Consider the following 18,397-nt stretch of genomic DNA (forward strand, 5'->3'; position numbering starts at 1 on the left):
CACACCCAACTGGGATGACTAGAATCAAAAGACAGATAGTCATGGGGCATCCGGCTGGCTTGGTCGGTAGAGCACACAACTATTAATCTGGGGGTTGTAAATTCGAGCCCCATGTGGAATGTAGAGATTACTTAAAAACAAAATCTTAAAAAAAGAGAGAGAGAGACAGTAACAAGTGTGAGGATGTGAAGAAACCGGGACCCTCGTACAGTGCTGGCAGGAAGAAAAGTTGTTATATTGGGACAGTTCCTCACGAGTTTAAATATACTGTCGCCATATGACTTACAATTTCACTCCTAGGTGTACATAGATGAAATGAAAACATGTCCTCACCACAACCTGTATACCAATGGTCACAGCAGCATTATTCATAGTAGTCAAAAAGTAGAAATAACCCAAATGGATCATCAATGGATACATGGATGGATTGCTAAATCCATCATCAATGGATGGATGGATTGCTAAAATGTGTTGTGCCCATCTAATGGAACATTATTCAGCAATGAAAAGAAACAAAGTACTGATAGATGCTGTAACACAGACAGACCTTGACACCATTATACTAAGCGAGAGAAGTCAGTCACAAAAGGCCACGTAGACATGAAATGCCCAGAATAGGCAAATCCACAGAGACCCAAAAGAGATTAATGGTTACCTCGAGCTGGGGTGACATTTCTTTTGAGGTAATGAGAATGGTCCAAAATGGATTACAGTGATGGTTGTACAGATCTGTGAATATGCTCAAAGCCATTGAATTATGCACTTCAAATGGCTAAATTTTATGGTATGTAATTATCTCTCAATAACAATGTTTAAAAAAAGTGATCCATGGCGGGGGGTAACCTGGGTGGCTCACTGGGTTAAGCAACTGCCTTTGGCTCAGGTCATGATCTCGGGGTCCCGGATCGTGCCCCATATCGGGCTCCCTGCTCAGCGGGGAGTCTGCTTCTCTGTTTCCCTCTCCCCCAGCTCATGCTCATACACGCTCATGTTCTCTCTCTCGCTCGCTCTCTCAAATAAATAAAATCTTAAAAAAAAACAGCGATCGCAGGACACATATCTGGCTCAGCAGGAAGAGCATGCAACTCTTAATCTTGGGGTCATGAGTCTGAGCCCCACGCTGGTTGTAGGCATTACTCAAAATAAATAATAAATAACTTTAAAAAAGCAATCGCAATGGTGAGGTGTGCACTCTGACAGAGATGGGCACGAGGCACAGAAGGCAGAGGCAAGGGAAGACCAGAGGTCAGCATAGGCTTCCCAGGATGAATAGGAAGTTGTCCGTCATCAGGTCTGGTTGACTCTTTTAATTAAATTCTTCACTGGTTTTATTGAGATCCCAGGGGAAGGGAGGTCGAAGGACGGGGACCATCTCAGGCATACGGAGTATCAGGATACATCGAAAAACACCGTTTAGATTGTCCAAACATAAACCCTAAGCATGGGAGGGACAGGGACACCGCGACTTGAATTTCAGTAGTCCCCATTATCCGTGGCTTCATATTGTCGGAGGGTCAAGTCTAGCTGCTAGTCCCCTCACTTCGCCTCACCACAGGCATTTGATCGGCCCACAGCAGCACAAGAAGGGGGAGCCCAGCACAATAAGACATTTTGAGAGACGGTAAGAGACCACACTCCCCTAACTTTTATTACAGCACATAATTATAACTGCCCTATTTTATTTTTAGCTATTGTTCATCTTATTGTGCCTCACTGGGACTGAATATTTTATAGGAAAAAGAATCAGTGAAAGCTGGGAAGCACCATAAGAAATCAGTCCAGGACTGTGTTTCTACAAGGCACGGCTGATAAGAGGGACTATGGAGAGCAGAGCCATTGGATATAAAAATAACAGTAGCAGTAGTGATAATAATCATAAAATCATATCTAACTTAAAACATCCTGATGTGGTAAGGACAACATAATGATGATAATAATAATCTCCCTTTATGCGTTTCGGCCAGACCCAGAAACAAAATGACCATGACCGACCCCAGAAAGATGAATAAGCCACTTACCACAGGAACACGGGCATTTGGCTCAAATTCTGTAGAATCAGCATCTAAAGATGAAGAAATGAGGTCAGTAATTCACCAGTATTGCTGGAAAAGATTTTAAGTGATAAGAATTTTTTTAATAAAAGGTTACCAGCCAGTAGCAGGCCTACCTCTCAAGTTCAGGCAGTTTCTTGCAAACTCTATCACTGCTAGCTGCATGCCGAGGCAAACTCCTATTTGAAAAAGCGGATACATACAGCAAATGAGCCCCTTGTGTATTACTTCCTATTTCCTGTTCTTTCGTTTCCTGCCCACCTCCTTCAGCTAGAACGCAGGCTCGGACACAGCAAGACTGCCTGGGGGGTTCGCTCCTGTGCCCTCTGCACTCAGAACATGTGTGGCAGAGGCAGGAGGCCACCCGGACTTGAGGAAGAAGGAATTCGAGGTCAGAAAGGGGCAAGAAAAGACAGGGCAAGGTCCCAAAGGCAAATCCACCTCCTCCCAAATTTTCCTCTAACTCGAGGCATGTGAGAGGGATGCAGGGCTGGCCCAGAGCACCTGATTCTGCCCAAGGAGGTCTACCGACACCCCAGCTCAAGAGGGAGGCTTGACACTCCCTCTTCTCAGAGGGCAGCCTGAAGCTGGCCAGCGGGCTGGGATCTAAGGGGCGGGAAGTGGGCGCCAGGTGCGGGGCGCAGAACTGGCCTATAACGTCACTGCGGGGAGAACGGCAGCAGCTGGGGGGAAGCCGGCATCTGCACGGCGGGCTCGGGCAGGCTGGCGAGCAGGGAAGGCAGGTGCAGGACGGACAGAACAGACAGCCCATGAGAAGGAAAACAAACACCTGTGTAGCCCCCAGCCACCTGCCACAGCGATGGGCCCTTCACCCATCTCCACATCCAGCAATTCTCTCCACTCAGCAAATGCCAAGGAGCATTCCAGATGTTTTTATAGACTTCTCTAAGGTATGCAAGGGACTCATCAGAGAAGGGCAACCAGTACACTTGGCCTGAAACAGCTGAGTGCTTTAAGGGGGGAAGTTCAGAAAGTTCCAAATGGCTAAGACGTAAAGAGACGCTGCGTCAAAGAGAAAGCTCAAGAGTTGCAAACTATCTAACTACCCCGGCTGCTCTTTTACAAATGATCCCAAGTGGAGAGCATGGAGGAAGGTAGTCAAAGGACAGGAGGCGGTGGAGGAAACGAATGATCTGCTGATACTGTGAAAGGCACGGAAGCCAGTCTATACGGCCATAAACCCAGCAGCACAGTGAGAAATGCAGCCTGTCCCCCACTTCCCTTCCCACACCCCCATCCCCGCCCGAATCCCCAGCTGCAGAGATGCCTTCCCCAACTGAGGGGCCATTTCATCTGGTTCAGTGGTCCAGAAGCCATGCTTTTAAATTTGAACAAAGGGGGCACCCAAATGGCTCAGTGGGTTAAGCGTCTGCCTTTGGCACAGATCATGGTCCCAGGGTCGTGGGATCGAGCCCTGCGTCGAGCTCCCAGCTCAGTGGGGAGTCTGCTTCTCCCTCTGCCCCTCCCCACTGCTCATGCTCTCTCCCACTCATGCTTGAATAAATAAAGTCTTTTTAAAAATAAATAAATAAAATTTGAACAAAGACATTAAAAAGACTTGGCTCTACCAAATTTTAGCAGAGCTCTTCCTGTGACGTAGGATGGTCTCTTCTAGCCGGAAGCGGTGAAATGATGAATTTGGGTGAAAACGGGAGAAGATAAGGGCAGGTGTACACAGCAACTCCTCTCAGCCTCTTGCTACCCAACCAGAACGGTGCTAAGTTCTGCCAGGCCAACAGCCTTTTCTACAAAGGGCCAGACAGTAAAGATTTTAGGCTCTGCAGGCTGTAGGCCTTGAACTCTGCCACTGCACCATAAAAGCAGCCACATTCCATATGTAAACACACTGGTGTGCTTTATTCCAGTAAAATCTTATTTACAAAAACAGGACAGAGTTTGCTGGCCCCCAGAGCAGACTGTTTGGCACTTGAATATTCAAATCCGAGTTCACACCTTTCCTGTTAACAAACTCTATGAAATGTTACCCCTACTACTAGATATCAACAATCTAAAAAAGTCATCATTAGGATGCATAAACATGAGTTTTACCCAGGAAAGGGATCTTCTTTGCCCGTGCCCAGGAAATGGCCTGGAGTTTCCCCAACGTTCCTCGGATTCCGAAGCCTCCGGGTACAAGAACACCACTGCAATCAACATAAGACAAGGGTGAATTTGACATTGTTTTTCTTTTTAAAACTCCGATTTTCAGCCGCTCAAGCTTACTGATCCCAAGTCCAACACTTGGCATGATTGCTAGAGAATATGCTTGAGGTCTCTTTTCAGAATCGACTACACGATTTCACATCCTAAACTTTCTTCCTGAAATTCTCCCAATGTTATGATAAAGAGGCAATAATTTTTCACAACTGACTTCAATATATACTTTCTGATAGGTCTTTGCGGTATGTGAGGAGAGTTGAGAGAGAAACTCAATTCAACGACAAATGCACTGAGAGAATTATTTGAATTTAAAAAAAACGTTAAGGTTCTTTGAAAAGCACTATAAGTAAAACGTTAAGATCTCTTGGGGCGCCTGGGTGGCTCAGTGGGTTAAAGCCTCTGCCTTTGGCTCAGGTCAGGATCCCAGCATCCTGGTGGTATTGAGCCCCACATCGGGCTCTCTGCTCAGCGGGGAGCCTGCTTCCCCCTCTCTGCCTGCTTCTCTGCCTACTTGTGATCTCTGTCAAATAAATAAATAAAATCTTAAAAAAAAAAAAAAAAAGTTAAGATCTCTTGCATAATCAGAAAGAGTTAAACTGGTAAAATCAGCCTAAGATTTCAATTGCTAATTAAATAGTGGCACTTAAAAGTCTCCTGGCTAAGAGACACTTCAGAGACCTTTTAGGCAAACACTCATTAGAGAAGACAAGAGTTCAAGGACTAAGTGGGAGGGTCATTCTACCCTCACAATACCGTGTTGCCCCCAAAAGTTCTGTCGATTACTTATAAAATAAAACCTACTATCAAATGATGTAAAAAAATATAACCAAGAAGGAAGAGTTGCGTCCTTGTACTTTAATTGTGCATATGTAAGATCCATTTCTGTATCTTTCAGTAGAATCAGCCCCCTTTCTCCCCAATACCGAATCCCCATCATCCCCCAAAATAAAACCCATTTCCACTGCACATGCCACAAACATGAACGTTGGCACGTTTCAAACGACATGAGGGGACGATGCAGCGTGACCACCCTTAATGACCACAAGTATGACAGACTACCTTTCAAAAATGCATACAAATTAGGAATTGGGGTCAATCAGATCGTTATGGGAAAAGCACAATGGCATTCTCCTAACTGGTATGGGCAGTCCTCGGCACTCACTCAGCTTTGCATAGCTTCTGCCAAGCCTCATGGAATTTCACAGGGTCCTCAGTTTCGGTGGTCTGTTCCAGATCAATGGAATCTATGTACTAGAAAAAAAAAAAAAAGAAAGAAAGAAAGAAAAAAAAATAATATATATATATATATATATATCTATATCCAATAGATTAAAAACACATTTAGAAAAATAGATACTTAAAAAAAAATTTAAAGTTAGATACTCAAAAATACTGGAGGCATCTAACTCTATGACCCAACTCTTCAGTAACTACTCATTTTGCAAACACTACAATGGTCACTGAGGACAGTAAAGCACAATCTCGTCTTGGGACTCTTACAGTCTTCCAGGAAGACTACAGAACGCAATACATAGGCACGCACACCATAGCGTGACAGTGGCCACGACGGGCAAAGAGAACGCTGTGCAAGTAAGTGGGAGCCACACTTAATCTAGACGGTGACACTGCAGAGAAGATGGGAAGAAGTACTGTGGGGGGAGGCCTCTGGGGAGGTGATGCCCGAGCAGCTCAGCCCTCGAGGAGGAGCCTGTGTGTGCGCTTTGGGAGGCTAGCAGGAAGCTGTGTGGGAGACTCAGGGAGGAGGGAGGCAAAGAACGTCAGAGGAAACAGACAAAGGGGTGGTCGCTCTGGGGCCCCCAAAACAGACTCCACCCAGGGAGAGGAGAAGTTTACACTCGAAGCCACTGGAAAGTCTTAAGGAACAGAGAGAACAGAGAGAGAGATTTTAGAAGGACCACAGCGCTTTGAGGTGGAAAATGGAGGGAAGACGGCAAACCAGGCCGGAAGCTGCTACAGGAAGACAGGCGAGGGGAACACAGAAGCAAAGGGGTCTAAAAACAATATGGTGAGACCATGACTCAAATAGTACTTCACGGAAGCAAATGTCAACAAATTCTGTCAACTGGAAAATTCATGTATGATGACTCCTAGGTGGATAACAGTCCCTATAGACCTATATTATTTTATTATTTATTTGTAAAAATTACTACCTGGACATATCTTAACATACAAATTTGTAAAGGCTTTATAAAATTGGTAATCTAACAATTTTTCTACTGCTCTTTTCTTTTCTCTACAAGGGGCTGGGGGACTCGGAGGAACGGGAAGAGAAGTGAAGTGTTCCTTGCAAAGCCGCAGATACGAAGCAATTACGGATGTGCCTGGGTGGCTCAGTCAGTTAAGCGTCGGGCTCTTGGTTTTGGCTCAGGTCATGATCTGAGGGTCATGAGATCCAGCCCCAAGTCCAGCTCCTTGCTCACCAGGGAGCCTGCTGGAGATTCTCCCTCTTTCTCTCCTTCTGCCCCGTCTTCCGTGCTCTCTACCTCTCAAAAATAAATAAATCTTTTTTTTTTTTTAAAGTGATTAGGGCAAGAGGAGGCTAGAAAGATGAGAGAAAAGTCAGATCGGTCCTAAGTTGGAAGTTACTAAAATTCTTAGATTCATACATGTATCTTTTGGCTCATTATATAAATACTTCACCACTTAAATCAAGATCATAAGGGCTTGGGGCACCTGGGTGGCTCAGTGGGTTAAGCCTCTGCCTTCGGCTCGGGTCATGATCGCAAGGTCCTAGAATCAATCCCCACATAGGGCTCTCTGCTCAGCTGGGAGCCTACTTCCCTTCCTCTCTCTCTCTGCCTGCCTCTCTGCCTACTTGTGATCGCTCGCTCTCTCTGTCAAATAAAGAAATAAAATCTTTTAAAAAAAAAAAGATCATAAGGCTTGCTTAAACCATGGTATACCTGCATAGAATATCATTAAAGGGTGCCTGGGTGGTTCAGTGGGTTAAAGCCTCTACCTTTGGCTCAGGTCATGATCCCAGGGTCCTAGAATCAATCCCCACATTGGGCTCTCTGCTCAGCAGGGAGCCTGCTTCCTCCTCTCTCTCTGCCTGCCTCTCTGCCTACTTGTGATCTCTGTCTGTCAAATAAATAAATTAAATCTTTAAAAAAGAAAAAAGGAATATCATTAAATATAACATCGATACGTATGTCTAGAAAGCTATGCATCAAACTGGGAACGACAGGTACAGCAGAGAAGCAGGATTTCAGGGAGGAGGGATCCTCCACTTTCTGCATTTTAGATGATGCTTTGTTTAAATTTCCTACACTGAGCATGTGCTACTTCTGCATCTAACAAAGACAAAGTCTAGACTCAAGCTATATATATGAAGTTCCCCAGACTTCATCGCATACACCTTTCCCCTTTGCTGACTTCACTCTGTATCCTCTCAGTGTATTAAATCTTAGCCACAAGTTGCGCTATACGCTCAGTACTGTGAGTCCTGGTGACATCAATCCTGGCGGAAGTCTTGGGGATCCTTCAACACAACACGAGATACCACAGTGAATGACTGAACTATGCGGAAGACCAGCGGGGGCTCACCATCAGGTTCAATTTGTGGTTGATGGCCAAGGCTGAATGTTCCAGGGCTTTGAACACGGAGGCGTAGCAGTCTCTGAGTTTGGTGTATTTGCCAACCAAGGCTATGGAGCACGTTTTCTGCAACCTTTCATACCTGAGATGAAAGACCAGCTTAAGGGTTATATGCATGTAATATATCATCACAAATATAATGACAGCCACTGTTCTTATCTCAAGGCACCTCTTAAAACCTTAAGGGCAGACGAGCCTCGAACTTGATGTACTTGACTCAAATCCCCACTTCACTCCACCCCTAGTGAATGAAAATCTGTGTGCCAACAGATTGCAAAATCATCAGCAACCCCAATGTTGGCTTACATAAGCAGGTAGAGACATAAATCCACGGAAATTGTATCAGAGAAACAGTTAAAACCATTAAAACTAAAAAAGTTTTCCCCATCTCATAAAAATGAGCTGTCCTTAAACTCGTTTGTAAAGTGACACTGTATAAGAAAAATGCACATTCTGAATGTCAACAGGAAACATTTCAATATTAACTCTATAAGGTGACGTTATATAAGAAAATGCATTCAAACTGTCTACATTAAAAACGGTTACAGTTCCAGCTGGCCCACAAAGGAAGGTTATTCATGGCATGTCTGAAGAATGGCACTAAGAGAACTATTTAAAACATTACAAGCCATTTACATCATTTTTATGAGAACATCCCATTCCACCTAAGATGCTCAATCACATTTTACCACTAAAGACACGATGTTTACTGTTGCTTTTGTTAGGAACTCTGTACAACGAACATGAAAATTGTCCGGTCTGGTCCTATGTATGTAGAAACGTCATCTTGGGGCTGAAGCTGTTTTAGGGCCTGGAAGCAAACCCTTCTCCAAATACCTTAGAACAGAAAGGTTGCCGTGAGCGGGAACATTCCTCGCTCATAGCAACATCTGCAAAGGGTGCCACAGAAGCGCGACTGCGAACAGGCTGGGAGGAGAAAAAGGCAGAAGCGGCTAAGAAGTTCAAACGGACAGTAAAGGTGACTTCTGAGGAAGGTGACTGAAGAACCTCAGAGAAGTTAAACTGCTAAACTCGGGAGACTGCGTGGCTGCACAGGCTCCCGCCACCCCTACGCAAAGGACACCGGTGACAAAGGCAAGATTCCAATGCAGTGTCAGAGGGAAGCGCTGCCCGTGCCAGGTTTGGGCCGGGGAACTGGGGATCGCAACCACATTTGAGCACATCTGCTGGAAGGAGCCCTTCTCCCTTATTCTCACGCCGCCACGGAAGGGGGATGGCCCAGGGAAAAGGGCTGGCATCCTGGAAGGATATGTATCCTGAGCGCACTCCCCTTGCGCTCTCTTCACTCTCGGCGCCTGCAGGCCCTGTCCGGACCAGCCAAGCTCTCGCCTGCCCTGGACCTAACTCCAGGCCCACTTTGCAGGCCCACCCCACACGCAGGTCCCCGGGGAAGCGAGCTGTCTCCACTTTGTCTGGGGTCCCAGAAGAGCTCTGCCATCCAATTCAAACAGGGACCCCTGGCCTCTGAACAGCACTGGATCTCCACGAACAAGGCTGCCCTTGGACCTCTGCTTGCCTTCTTGTATCTCTCTACAGGCTGTACTGAGGGGACAGTACATACCGTCATTACCGATAAACCCACAGCACCACGAGAAACCGATGCTCAATATTCCTTTTGCTTAAAGACTGTGGTGAGCTGAATGGTGGCCCCCAAAACCTATGTCCTCCAGAACCTGTGGATGTGACCATATCTGGAAGAAGGGTCTTTGCAGATACAATTAAGTTAAGACAAGCATCCTTATACAAGGGGGGGGGGGGGCGGCGGGGAGCGGAGAGAGAGAAGAAGAGAAGTGGAGAGACACAGAGAAGGCCATGCAATGACAGAGGCAGAAAGTGGGCTTCCTCGGAGCCTCTGGAAGAAACCAGTCCTGCTGATGCCTTGGTTTGGAACTTGGGACCTCCACAACCGATAGTTCATGCCACCCAGTTGGCAGTCACTTGTTACAGCGGCTAAGAAACTGACGTGGAGAACAGACATTGGCTTTTAAAAGCACAGCACCTCGGAGTATAATTTAGAACTATTTCCAATAAAAGGAGTTACAGACTCAAATTTCTAATGCTTAAAGAGGATCAGCCCCAAGCTACTCAGAAAATTCCCCCAAAGCTACGAATTCCTTAAGCATTCTGGAGGGCTGGAGCTTAACTGTATCATCGTGCAAGACAGTACCCAAGTTCAGAAACTGCACTTTGGCCCTGATTTTACTTGTCCCAGAAATTCAAAGACACTTTTTTAAATTTGTAAGTGACAGGGCAAGAACACTTCAATCTACTGATCATCCACCAAGGTCAGTGATTTCGTCACCTTCAAACCACTTTAATTATTGTTACCAACCTCAGTAACCAATACTCAGCACCCAATGCGAGATTAAGGTCTTAAGTGTTTTCTCTCATCATTATCACAATGTGGGTACTAGTTATATATGGGTGGGAGAACAAGGCCAGAGAGGTTAAGTAATCTACCCAAACGCACACAGCTAGTAAGAAGAGAAGCTAGGATCGCAATCCAGAGTGCCTGATGCCAGAGCTTACCTTTTTTTTTTTTTTCAATTGAAATACAAGTGACAAATAACATTATATTAGGTTCAGGGATACAACAGTGATTCAGTGTTTGTATGCATCACAAAACAATCACCACAATAAGTCTAATTAACATCCATCACCACACAGTTACAATTTTTTTTTCTTATGATGAGAACTTTCAAGATCTGCTCCTTAGCAACACCAGAGCCGACGTTTGTCACCGATGCCCACTACCTAAGCAGCACAAAAAAGCCAGGGACAGGGATTTAATTTCCATATGAACTTCCAATGAGACAAGCCTTGTTGAAATTAATATCGTTGTCTGAAAGCTAGAACCTGTCTGAGGTTTTAATAACAATGCTCCCAGTTAATAACTCCAGGAAGGAGCAATAATGACAGAGCCTAAACCTCTCATTCAAAAGGGATTTACTTTAGGAAATGTTAGCCAAGTCTTTAAAAACAAGCAAAACAGGGGCGCCTGGCTGGCTCAGGTGAAAGACCTCGTGACTCTTGATTTCAAGGTCCTCAAGTCTGATCCCCACATTGGGTGTCGATACGACTAAAAAATATATAAATAAACTTAAAAAAAAAGCAAGCAAAACAAACAGCAAAAAATCTGTGACATTTAAACCTGTTTTAAAATATTTGAAAACTGAGAAATCAATCAATCCATCAAAATGCTTCCAGAATTTGAAAGAAAAAAAAAAAAATCATTCCAGAATCCAAATTCCTTCTATTCACTTTCATTTAAGTAGGACAAAATCAAAAGCCCCAGAAATCTTCAAAGAATACAGCAAAACACTCTACCAATGTAGTAAACCTTTAGATAAATCCATACCAAAATATATACATACAGAAAGCTAAATGTGGCATAGGTATCCTTTAAGGTATGTCTCAATCCTACCCCCAAACCCAAGAATTATTATTAAAGATTACATCAATAATTCCTTTCACGTACCTGTCAGCCATATTTCTCCACTTGAAAAGCAAATTACTTGCAGAATCACCAATGGGCAGATCCAATCTCTCTTTAAAATATTTAACAATGCCTTGTTCCTCCAAAAGCACAGGCACTCGATATGTGGACGAAACATCATGGATACATATGACCTGGTTAATGATGATAAAAACACCATATTTAAATGGAACGCCTCAAATATGCCACAAGAAGGAGTACAAGAATGAGCCAAAACTCAAGAGCCACGGCAGTTCAAACCAAGAGCCCAGTGACCCAAACAGGAGGCAGAATTAACACAAGCTTACTTTGATCTAATTATAAAACTCTTTGAACACATTATTCCAATTCTGGAAACATGGATGCCATGGTAGAATCAATTTTATATATGTATCTGGTCTTTGTTCTCAATTCCTGGCACAAAGCTTCATAAACCTTTGGAAATTCCTGAGTGACAGGTGCATCTTTGTTATGCTAATGAGGCGACTCCTGGTGGCCCATAGATGGCTTCAGGATGGCAGGTGGTCACCGGAAAACCCAATCAGGATTGGAAACTTTCAGCCCCCTGACCTCGAAGGATAATAAGGGGGCTGGAAAATGAGTTTGACCTTGAGCTTGGGATCCTCCCATGCTTTGCCCTGTGTATCTCTTCATCTGGCTGTTCCTCGGCACTCTTTATAATCAAATGCTGGTAATCAGTATAACATTTCCCTGAGTTCCATGAATCATTCTAGAGAATTATTGAACCTGAGGGGATTATGGGAAGCCCCAAATCTGTAGTCAGCCAGGCAGAAGTGTCGGTGGCTCGAGGACACTGGAAACTTGTGGCTGGTGACTGAAGTGGGGGGCCATCTTGTAAAGAACTCAGCCCTCAGTGTGCGGAACCTCACTCCAGGTGGTTAGTGTCACAGTTGAACCGCAGGACCCCAGCTGGTGTCATAGAACGGGTGTTGACACATGGATGCTTTATGGGTCAATATCCAAGACACATGGCCCAAGGCATCACCTAAGTCCAGGCTAAAGCAGTAACATTGAGTATGTACACTGTGTCTTCTCAATGAGGGTGTGTGGTTCGTGTGTGTGTGTTTGTGTGTGTGTGTTCATTTGCTGCTGTTGCCACTGCTGTCTACTCCCTTCCTTTGGATAAATTTTCAAGCACACACCGAACCCAGTCAAAGTAATTAGTACACCTGTTTGAACGGCGCCTTTAAATGCCAGGTGGTACAGTTGTTTTTCACACTTACCCTAACGAGTTCTCACCACTGTCTCAAGTATATCTAAGGGGACACCGGCAGGCATTTAAGGATCTGCCACATTCTAAATCAATGCCAAGAAATGTTCTGCTCATTCTGTGTGTTCAGTTCTTCCCAAAGCCATAGCCAAACCCACCCCAAAGTTCCTAAGCCATTTGCACGTCACCAACTTGATACCTAGGACCACTGCGACACACTTGTGCATTCACCGAAGCAATTCAAAGTGCCAAGATGTCACTGATATAAGCTCCAGCTCCGCTACTAATTACAACTAAATCTCTGGGCAGCCCAAACTCCCACGCTGGAAGACGTGGCATGTGGAACTCTTTACTCATTCATTCATGCTCCGGTCCAGAGAGATTTTTTTTCGAATGTTATGGTAACGACCACATCCATAGAGATGCCTCTGACCCTCCATTCCTTCCACAGGAAACCAGAGAAGAAGATCTTTAAATGCCAGTTCACCAGGAACCAAGAAATGGGAGCGTTAACTCACATCAGGAAAAAAGATGTGCTGAAAAATGGCTAATAAACTAGCCTGTGGGCTGCTGGGATAGAATTCTTCAGAACTATCGTTCTACTGAAAACGGGCTTTGGGGGCACCTGGGTGGCTTAGTCTTTAAGCGTCTGCCTTTGACTTAGGTCATGATCCCAGGATCCTGGGATCAAGCCCCACCTCAAGCTCCCTGCTCAGCGGGAAGCCTGCTTCTCCCTCTCCCACTCCCCCTGCTTGTGTTCCCTCTCTCGCTGTCTCGCTCTCTGTCAAATAAATAAATATAATCCTAAAAGAAAAGAAAAATCAGGATCTGTAGGGTTAGAAATTTGCACTCTTCCCTTCTCAGAGCTCTCAGTAACCCTACTCTGAAAATTTTATCAGTCAGGAGGCTGTGTGACCCTGGTATCCTGGATCCAGAAATCCCGATACAGAAATCTGAGGCAACGATTTTTAGGCTTCAGAGAACCCAGGGCTAAACTGAAGAAAACAAAAGGTCTCTCCAAACCTCACCCTTTTCCTGAGCGCCATTCATACCACCTTTTAAACTATCGCCAACCCCGAGCCCTTACACGGAAGCCTTATTGCAAACAAGAGACAGATAAGAGAATGAAAGAAAAAAGAAAAAGCTCTCCAATACCCAGGTGGAAAGTCTCAAATGAAAGAGGACTTGAGCCCAAACCACAGCACGGTTTCTAGAGCAAGGAACAGAACCGAGGCCATTGATGTACTCGGCAGCGATGGTGTGAAAGTCAGTGTAACATGCGGTCTGGGCAAAGTTACGCTGTAACATGGGCAAAGGAGAAATCGCAGTGAAAGCAGGCAGTGGCCTGGAAGCACCAGACAAACAGAAAACAAGCAGGTTTCACTGGCTTCTCTCCCTGGTTCGAAAGCCCTCCTGGTTTTGTCCCTGTAACATAAGAAGTGATGATGCAAAGAGATCGTGACCTAGGTAAGGAAATTGGGAGTCTCAAATTGTCCACCGCAGGGCAAGGAAGCCGGGGCTGGCTGGATATGAATCTCCCAAGGCTTTCCTAAGTGCCACGAAAAGTAGGACAGTCATTCCGGAGAGTCCAAACATTGACGTCTGCAAAACCGCCTGCCTGCGAGGCATTAAAAGGCAAAGAGCAACACTCACCTGTTCGGGGTTCACGTGACAAAACATAGAAATCTTTTCCTTCACAGCCATCTCGATGGGCGTTGAACTTCGGCAGACAATCTGTCAAAGTCGGGTGTGCACAGGTCAGCAAGCAGGAATCGGGCTGTTCACGCCCCCGTTCGTTTGCCGGAGGAGGCTATGTTAATTTCTTCTTACAACCGGAGACTTGACTGAGTGTGTACCCGTTCATTCTGGGCAATTCCACGGGACTATTAGAAACACCTGAGCGCTAATGTGAGCAAGTGTAATCAACTCGAGTCTACCAGGAAGGGCTCAGAATGTCAAGGCATGTCTCGTAAACAAGAGTGAAGGCTCACAAATGCCTCTTTAGATACAGGAGCTGAGCTAGAGCGGGGCGTGGCAGGGTTTTCTCTAAAGGGCCAGGCAGTAAACACTGTAGGTTTTGCAAGTCAAGAAGCTACTGTCCCAATTACTCAATTGTATCCTTGCAGTACAAAGGCCGCTGTGGACCAATGTCAGAGACAGGTGGTACCAAGTTCCAATGAAGCTGTATTTACAGGCAGCAGGCCTGGAGGCCCTTATTTGCCAACCTCTCATCTCAACTGTTGGTCATAACTGGATTCCCTGTTATGAATAAGAGCCGTGACAGCCCACCCTCGTGGGTGTCAGGAAAATCCCCAAGCTCCCACCTCACACTAAGGGACCCAGGGACTGTAAAAATGATGGGACATTGCACTTGCCCGGCTGCCCATGTGGCCAATCACAGGGGGACATGGAGTAGAGACTGTTAATTTAGAAATGTGTGGAGCGACCGTTGAGGTATGAGAATAAGCCTTCCCTGGCCCCCAGATACAAAGAGCTCAATGTCACAGGAACCACTTGAGAAATAAAAAGGACTTAGCTGATGTTATAGATCAGGAAAGGAAGGTCCTAGAGATGCCTGGGTGGCTCACTGAGTTAAAGCCTCTGCCTTTGGCTTAGGTCATGATCTCAGGGTCCTGGGATCGAGCCCCACATCGGGCTCTCTCCTCAGCGGGGAGCCTGCTTCCCTTCCTTTCTCTCTGCCTGCCTCTCTGCCTACTTGTGATCTCTCTCTGCCAAATAAATAAATAAAATCTTAAAAAAAAAAAAAAGAAATGAAGGTCCTATTCCAAGAAATTTACCCATTCTCTGTAACTCACCAGATCAGGAGACAGGCCCAACCCCCTCAGTGCACGGACACTGTTTTGTGTGGGCTTCGTTTTTTGTTCTCCGGTAGCACTGGGCTGAAAAGAAATGGGTCACCATCAGTATATTGGATATTTAGCTCTTCTGCACAATTAAGGGCTCCCTAGTTTAAAATGTGGAAAAAACAGGCAGACAGTCTCTCCTTTGCTGTCCTGCCCACTGTTCCCTTGCAGTGTATTCAATAAACTTCTATCTCCTTTAAAAAAAAAAATGTGGGGCGTGCCTGGGTGGCTCAGTGGGTTAGGCCTCTGCCTTCAGCTCAGGTCATGATCCCAGGGTTCTGGGATTGAGCCCCGCGTCGGGCTCTCTGCTCGGCGGGGAGCCTTCTTCCCCCTCCCTCTCTCTGCCTGCCTCTCTGCCTACTTGTGATCTCTGTCAAATAAATAAATAAAATCTTTAAAAAAGATGTGGAATAAACAGAATATCACAGGATGATTTATAGAAGTTGCTTATCTGGAAAGCTCACCTGTGGGACAAGGCTAACATGGATATTACAGAAATTCTCTTTTTTGGCTTTAAACTGGAATTGTCTGAATGCTTCCACAAACGGCATCCCTTCGATGTCTCCGATGGTACCACCCAACTGGGAACGGAAAAAAAAAAGACACAAGTGACCTTCCACTGTATACAGACTAATAGAAGCATTATTAATAAACAGTGAGCACAAGAACAGAAGTTTATAAATATAATAAAAATCATGAAACTGTACACTTAAAGCCGGTGAAATTTATGATAGATAAATTAAACCTCACTAAGCTGTTTGATGTGAAACAGAAAAGCACTGTACATCTCAGAAAGACAGACTGGAGACTAGAAAGGAAACTAAGAAGAAAGGCAGCAGGATAACATAGCCAGGTAAGCAGGTCAGAGAACAGGCAGAGCGTCAAGAAGGGAAAAAAAAGCAAGGTCAAGGAGGGCTTTAAGGGGTGCCTGGGTGGCTCAGTCTGTTAAGCGTCTGACTCCTGGTTTTGACTCAGGTCCTGATCTCACGGTCCTGGGATGGAGCCCCAAGTCAGCTTCCATGCTCAGTGGGGAGTCAGCTTGAGATTCTCTCTCTCCCTCTCCCTCTGCCCTTCACCCCCCAAAATAAATCAATAAATCTTTATTTTTTTAAAAAGATTTTATCTATTTATCTGACAGAGAATGAGAGCACAAGCAGGGGGAACAACAGAGGGAGAAGAAGTAAGCTCCGCACTGAGCAAGGAGCCTGATGTGGGGCTTGATCCCAGGACCCCGGGATCATGACCCAAGCAGAAGGCAGATGCTTAACTGACTGAGCCACCCAGGCCCCCCAATGAATAAATCTTTTTTTTTTTTAAAGGAGAATTTTTAGAATGACCTGATTCCTGTGTTTATAATACCACACTGCCTGTTGTGTGGAGATATGGACTAAGTTAAGTAAATGAATTCTTCTATCACTGATTCAGTTGAATTTTACAGATAGTAAACCCCCGCCTACCCAGAAAAACTGGGATCATTACAAAGCTGTCAACACTTCATCTCACCAAGATTGAAAAAAAAAGTTTACAAAAAAGGGAAGGCTTTTTAAAAAAAAAAAAAAAGAGTTTATGTATGTATTCGAGAGAGAGAGAGCACAAATAGGGGGATCGGCAGGCAGAGGGAGAAGCAGACTCCCCGTTGAGCAGGGACCGTGATGCAGGGCTTTTTCCCAGGTTGCTGACATCATGACCTGAGCCAAAAGTAGATGCTTAACCGACTGAGCCACCCAGGCACTCCAGGAAGGCTTTAATAGAAGGCAATTCAAAAGCAGACAAAAAGATCCAGAACATAGGCCACTGAGGAGTGAGATCAGCTAGTTTCTACCAGTGGTCCATTTGGAAGGTAGAGCGCAAATCCAGTGACGCTATGAGAAAGGTGGGAGCCACCCGGGCCTGCCTCTCTTTCTCTCTCTCTGCCGGTCTCTCTCTCTCTCTCCCTCTCCATGTACACACACACATACACACACACACACACACACACACACACACACACACTCCTGCAGACTTCTGAACAGCCTCTGCAATGGTGGTATTACTAGAATTAACCACTATTGCAAAGTGCAACCTTTCTGAAAAAAGTCCTCCCAAAAGCCCCAATAATATTCTTGACAGCGTAATCCTTTGACAAATGTTAACTTAACTTACAATGCGCTTCCAACAAGTAAGGCATTTTTTTTTAAGATTTTATTTATTTATTTATTTGACAGAGAGAGATGGAACACAAGAAGGGGGAGCAGGAGAGGGAGAAGCAGGCTTCCCGCTGAGCAAGGAGCCCGATGTGGGCCTCAATCCCAGAACCCTGGGATCATGACCTGAGCCGAAGGCAGAAGCTTAATGACAGAGCCCTCAGGCGCCCAAGGCATTTTTTTTTTCAGTAAGGCATTTTAAAGTAAGCATTTACTTTAGGATAAAATTTGCCTTAACCTACTCATCCTCATCATATTTAAATACTTAAAGGCTATCTCATGGATTTTAAATTGAATTCTCTAGCCTTTGAGGATCTACTGCACACTCAATACTATAAATGAGGTGCTGAAAAGAACTTAAGACAACAGTGCTCCTGAGGAGCTCAGAATTTGTCAAGGAAAATTAGGCAGCGCTAAAGAACAATAGTCCAGAGTAAAACTTGGGGTTCCCAGCTGGCTCAGTCAATAAAGTGTGGGACTCTTGATCTCAGGGTCATAGGTTCAAGCCCCACATTTGGGTGTAGAAAGTACTTAAATAAATAAAACTAAAATAAATAAATAAAAGGGTAAAACTTAGGCACTAACTGGAATGATCTGGATGCTGAGAAGGAAGAGATCATGGCGAGACCAGTCCCAGAATCCACTATCTTCTTTGGCTTCAGCTACCTGAGTAGGTAGATCCAAAATCTACTAGGAGCCCCAACCTCTCTTCCCAGCACAAGTGGGTTGTGGAGCCAACCCGTCCTTGACATCATGGATGACTCAGCAATGAC

At 45.1% G+C, this 18,397-nt stretch overlaps 1 protein-coding gene across 3 annotated transcripts in view; it reads right to left on the reverse strand.

Moving 5' to 3' along the window:
- Positions 1–18,397, reverse strand: part of CTPS2 (CTP synthase 2) — a 99,864-nt gene that overhangs the window by 58,326 nt on the left and 23,141 nt on the right. For all 3 annotated transcript variants that reach the window (XM_045995992.1, XM_045995991.1, XM_045995995.1), the window contains exons 5-13: positions 15,906–16,022; positions 15,394–15,477; positions 14,231–14,311; positions 11,350–11,501; positions 7,800–7,932; positions 5,395–5,483; positions 4,122–4,216; positions 2,168–2,230; positions 2,019–2,062 (exon numbers count right to left, since the gene is read on the reverse strand). In XM_045995992.1, the coding sequence (XP_045851948.1) occupies positions 2,019–2,062; positions 2,168–2,230; positions 4,122–4,216; positions 5,395–5,483; positions 7,800–7,932; positions 11,350–11,501; positions 14,231–14,311; positions 15,394–15,477; positions 15,906–16,022 (858 nt within the window). The remainder of the gene's footprint in view (positions 1–2,018; positions 2,063–2,167; positions 2,231–4,121; positions 4,217–5,394; positions 5,484–7,799; positions 7,933–11,349; positions 11,502–14,230; positions 14,312–15,393; positions 15,478–15,905; positions 16,023–18,397) is intronic.

This window comes from Meles meles, chromosome X, assembly GCF_922984935.1.
Source record: "Meles meles chromosome X, mMelMel3.1 paternal haplotype, whole genome shotgun sequence".
Lineage (NCBI taxonomy): Eukaryota > Metazoa > Chordata > Mammalia > Carnivora > Mustelidae > Meles > Meles meles.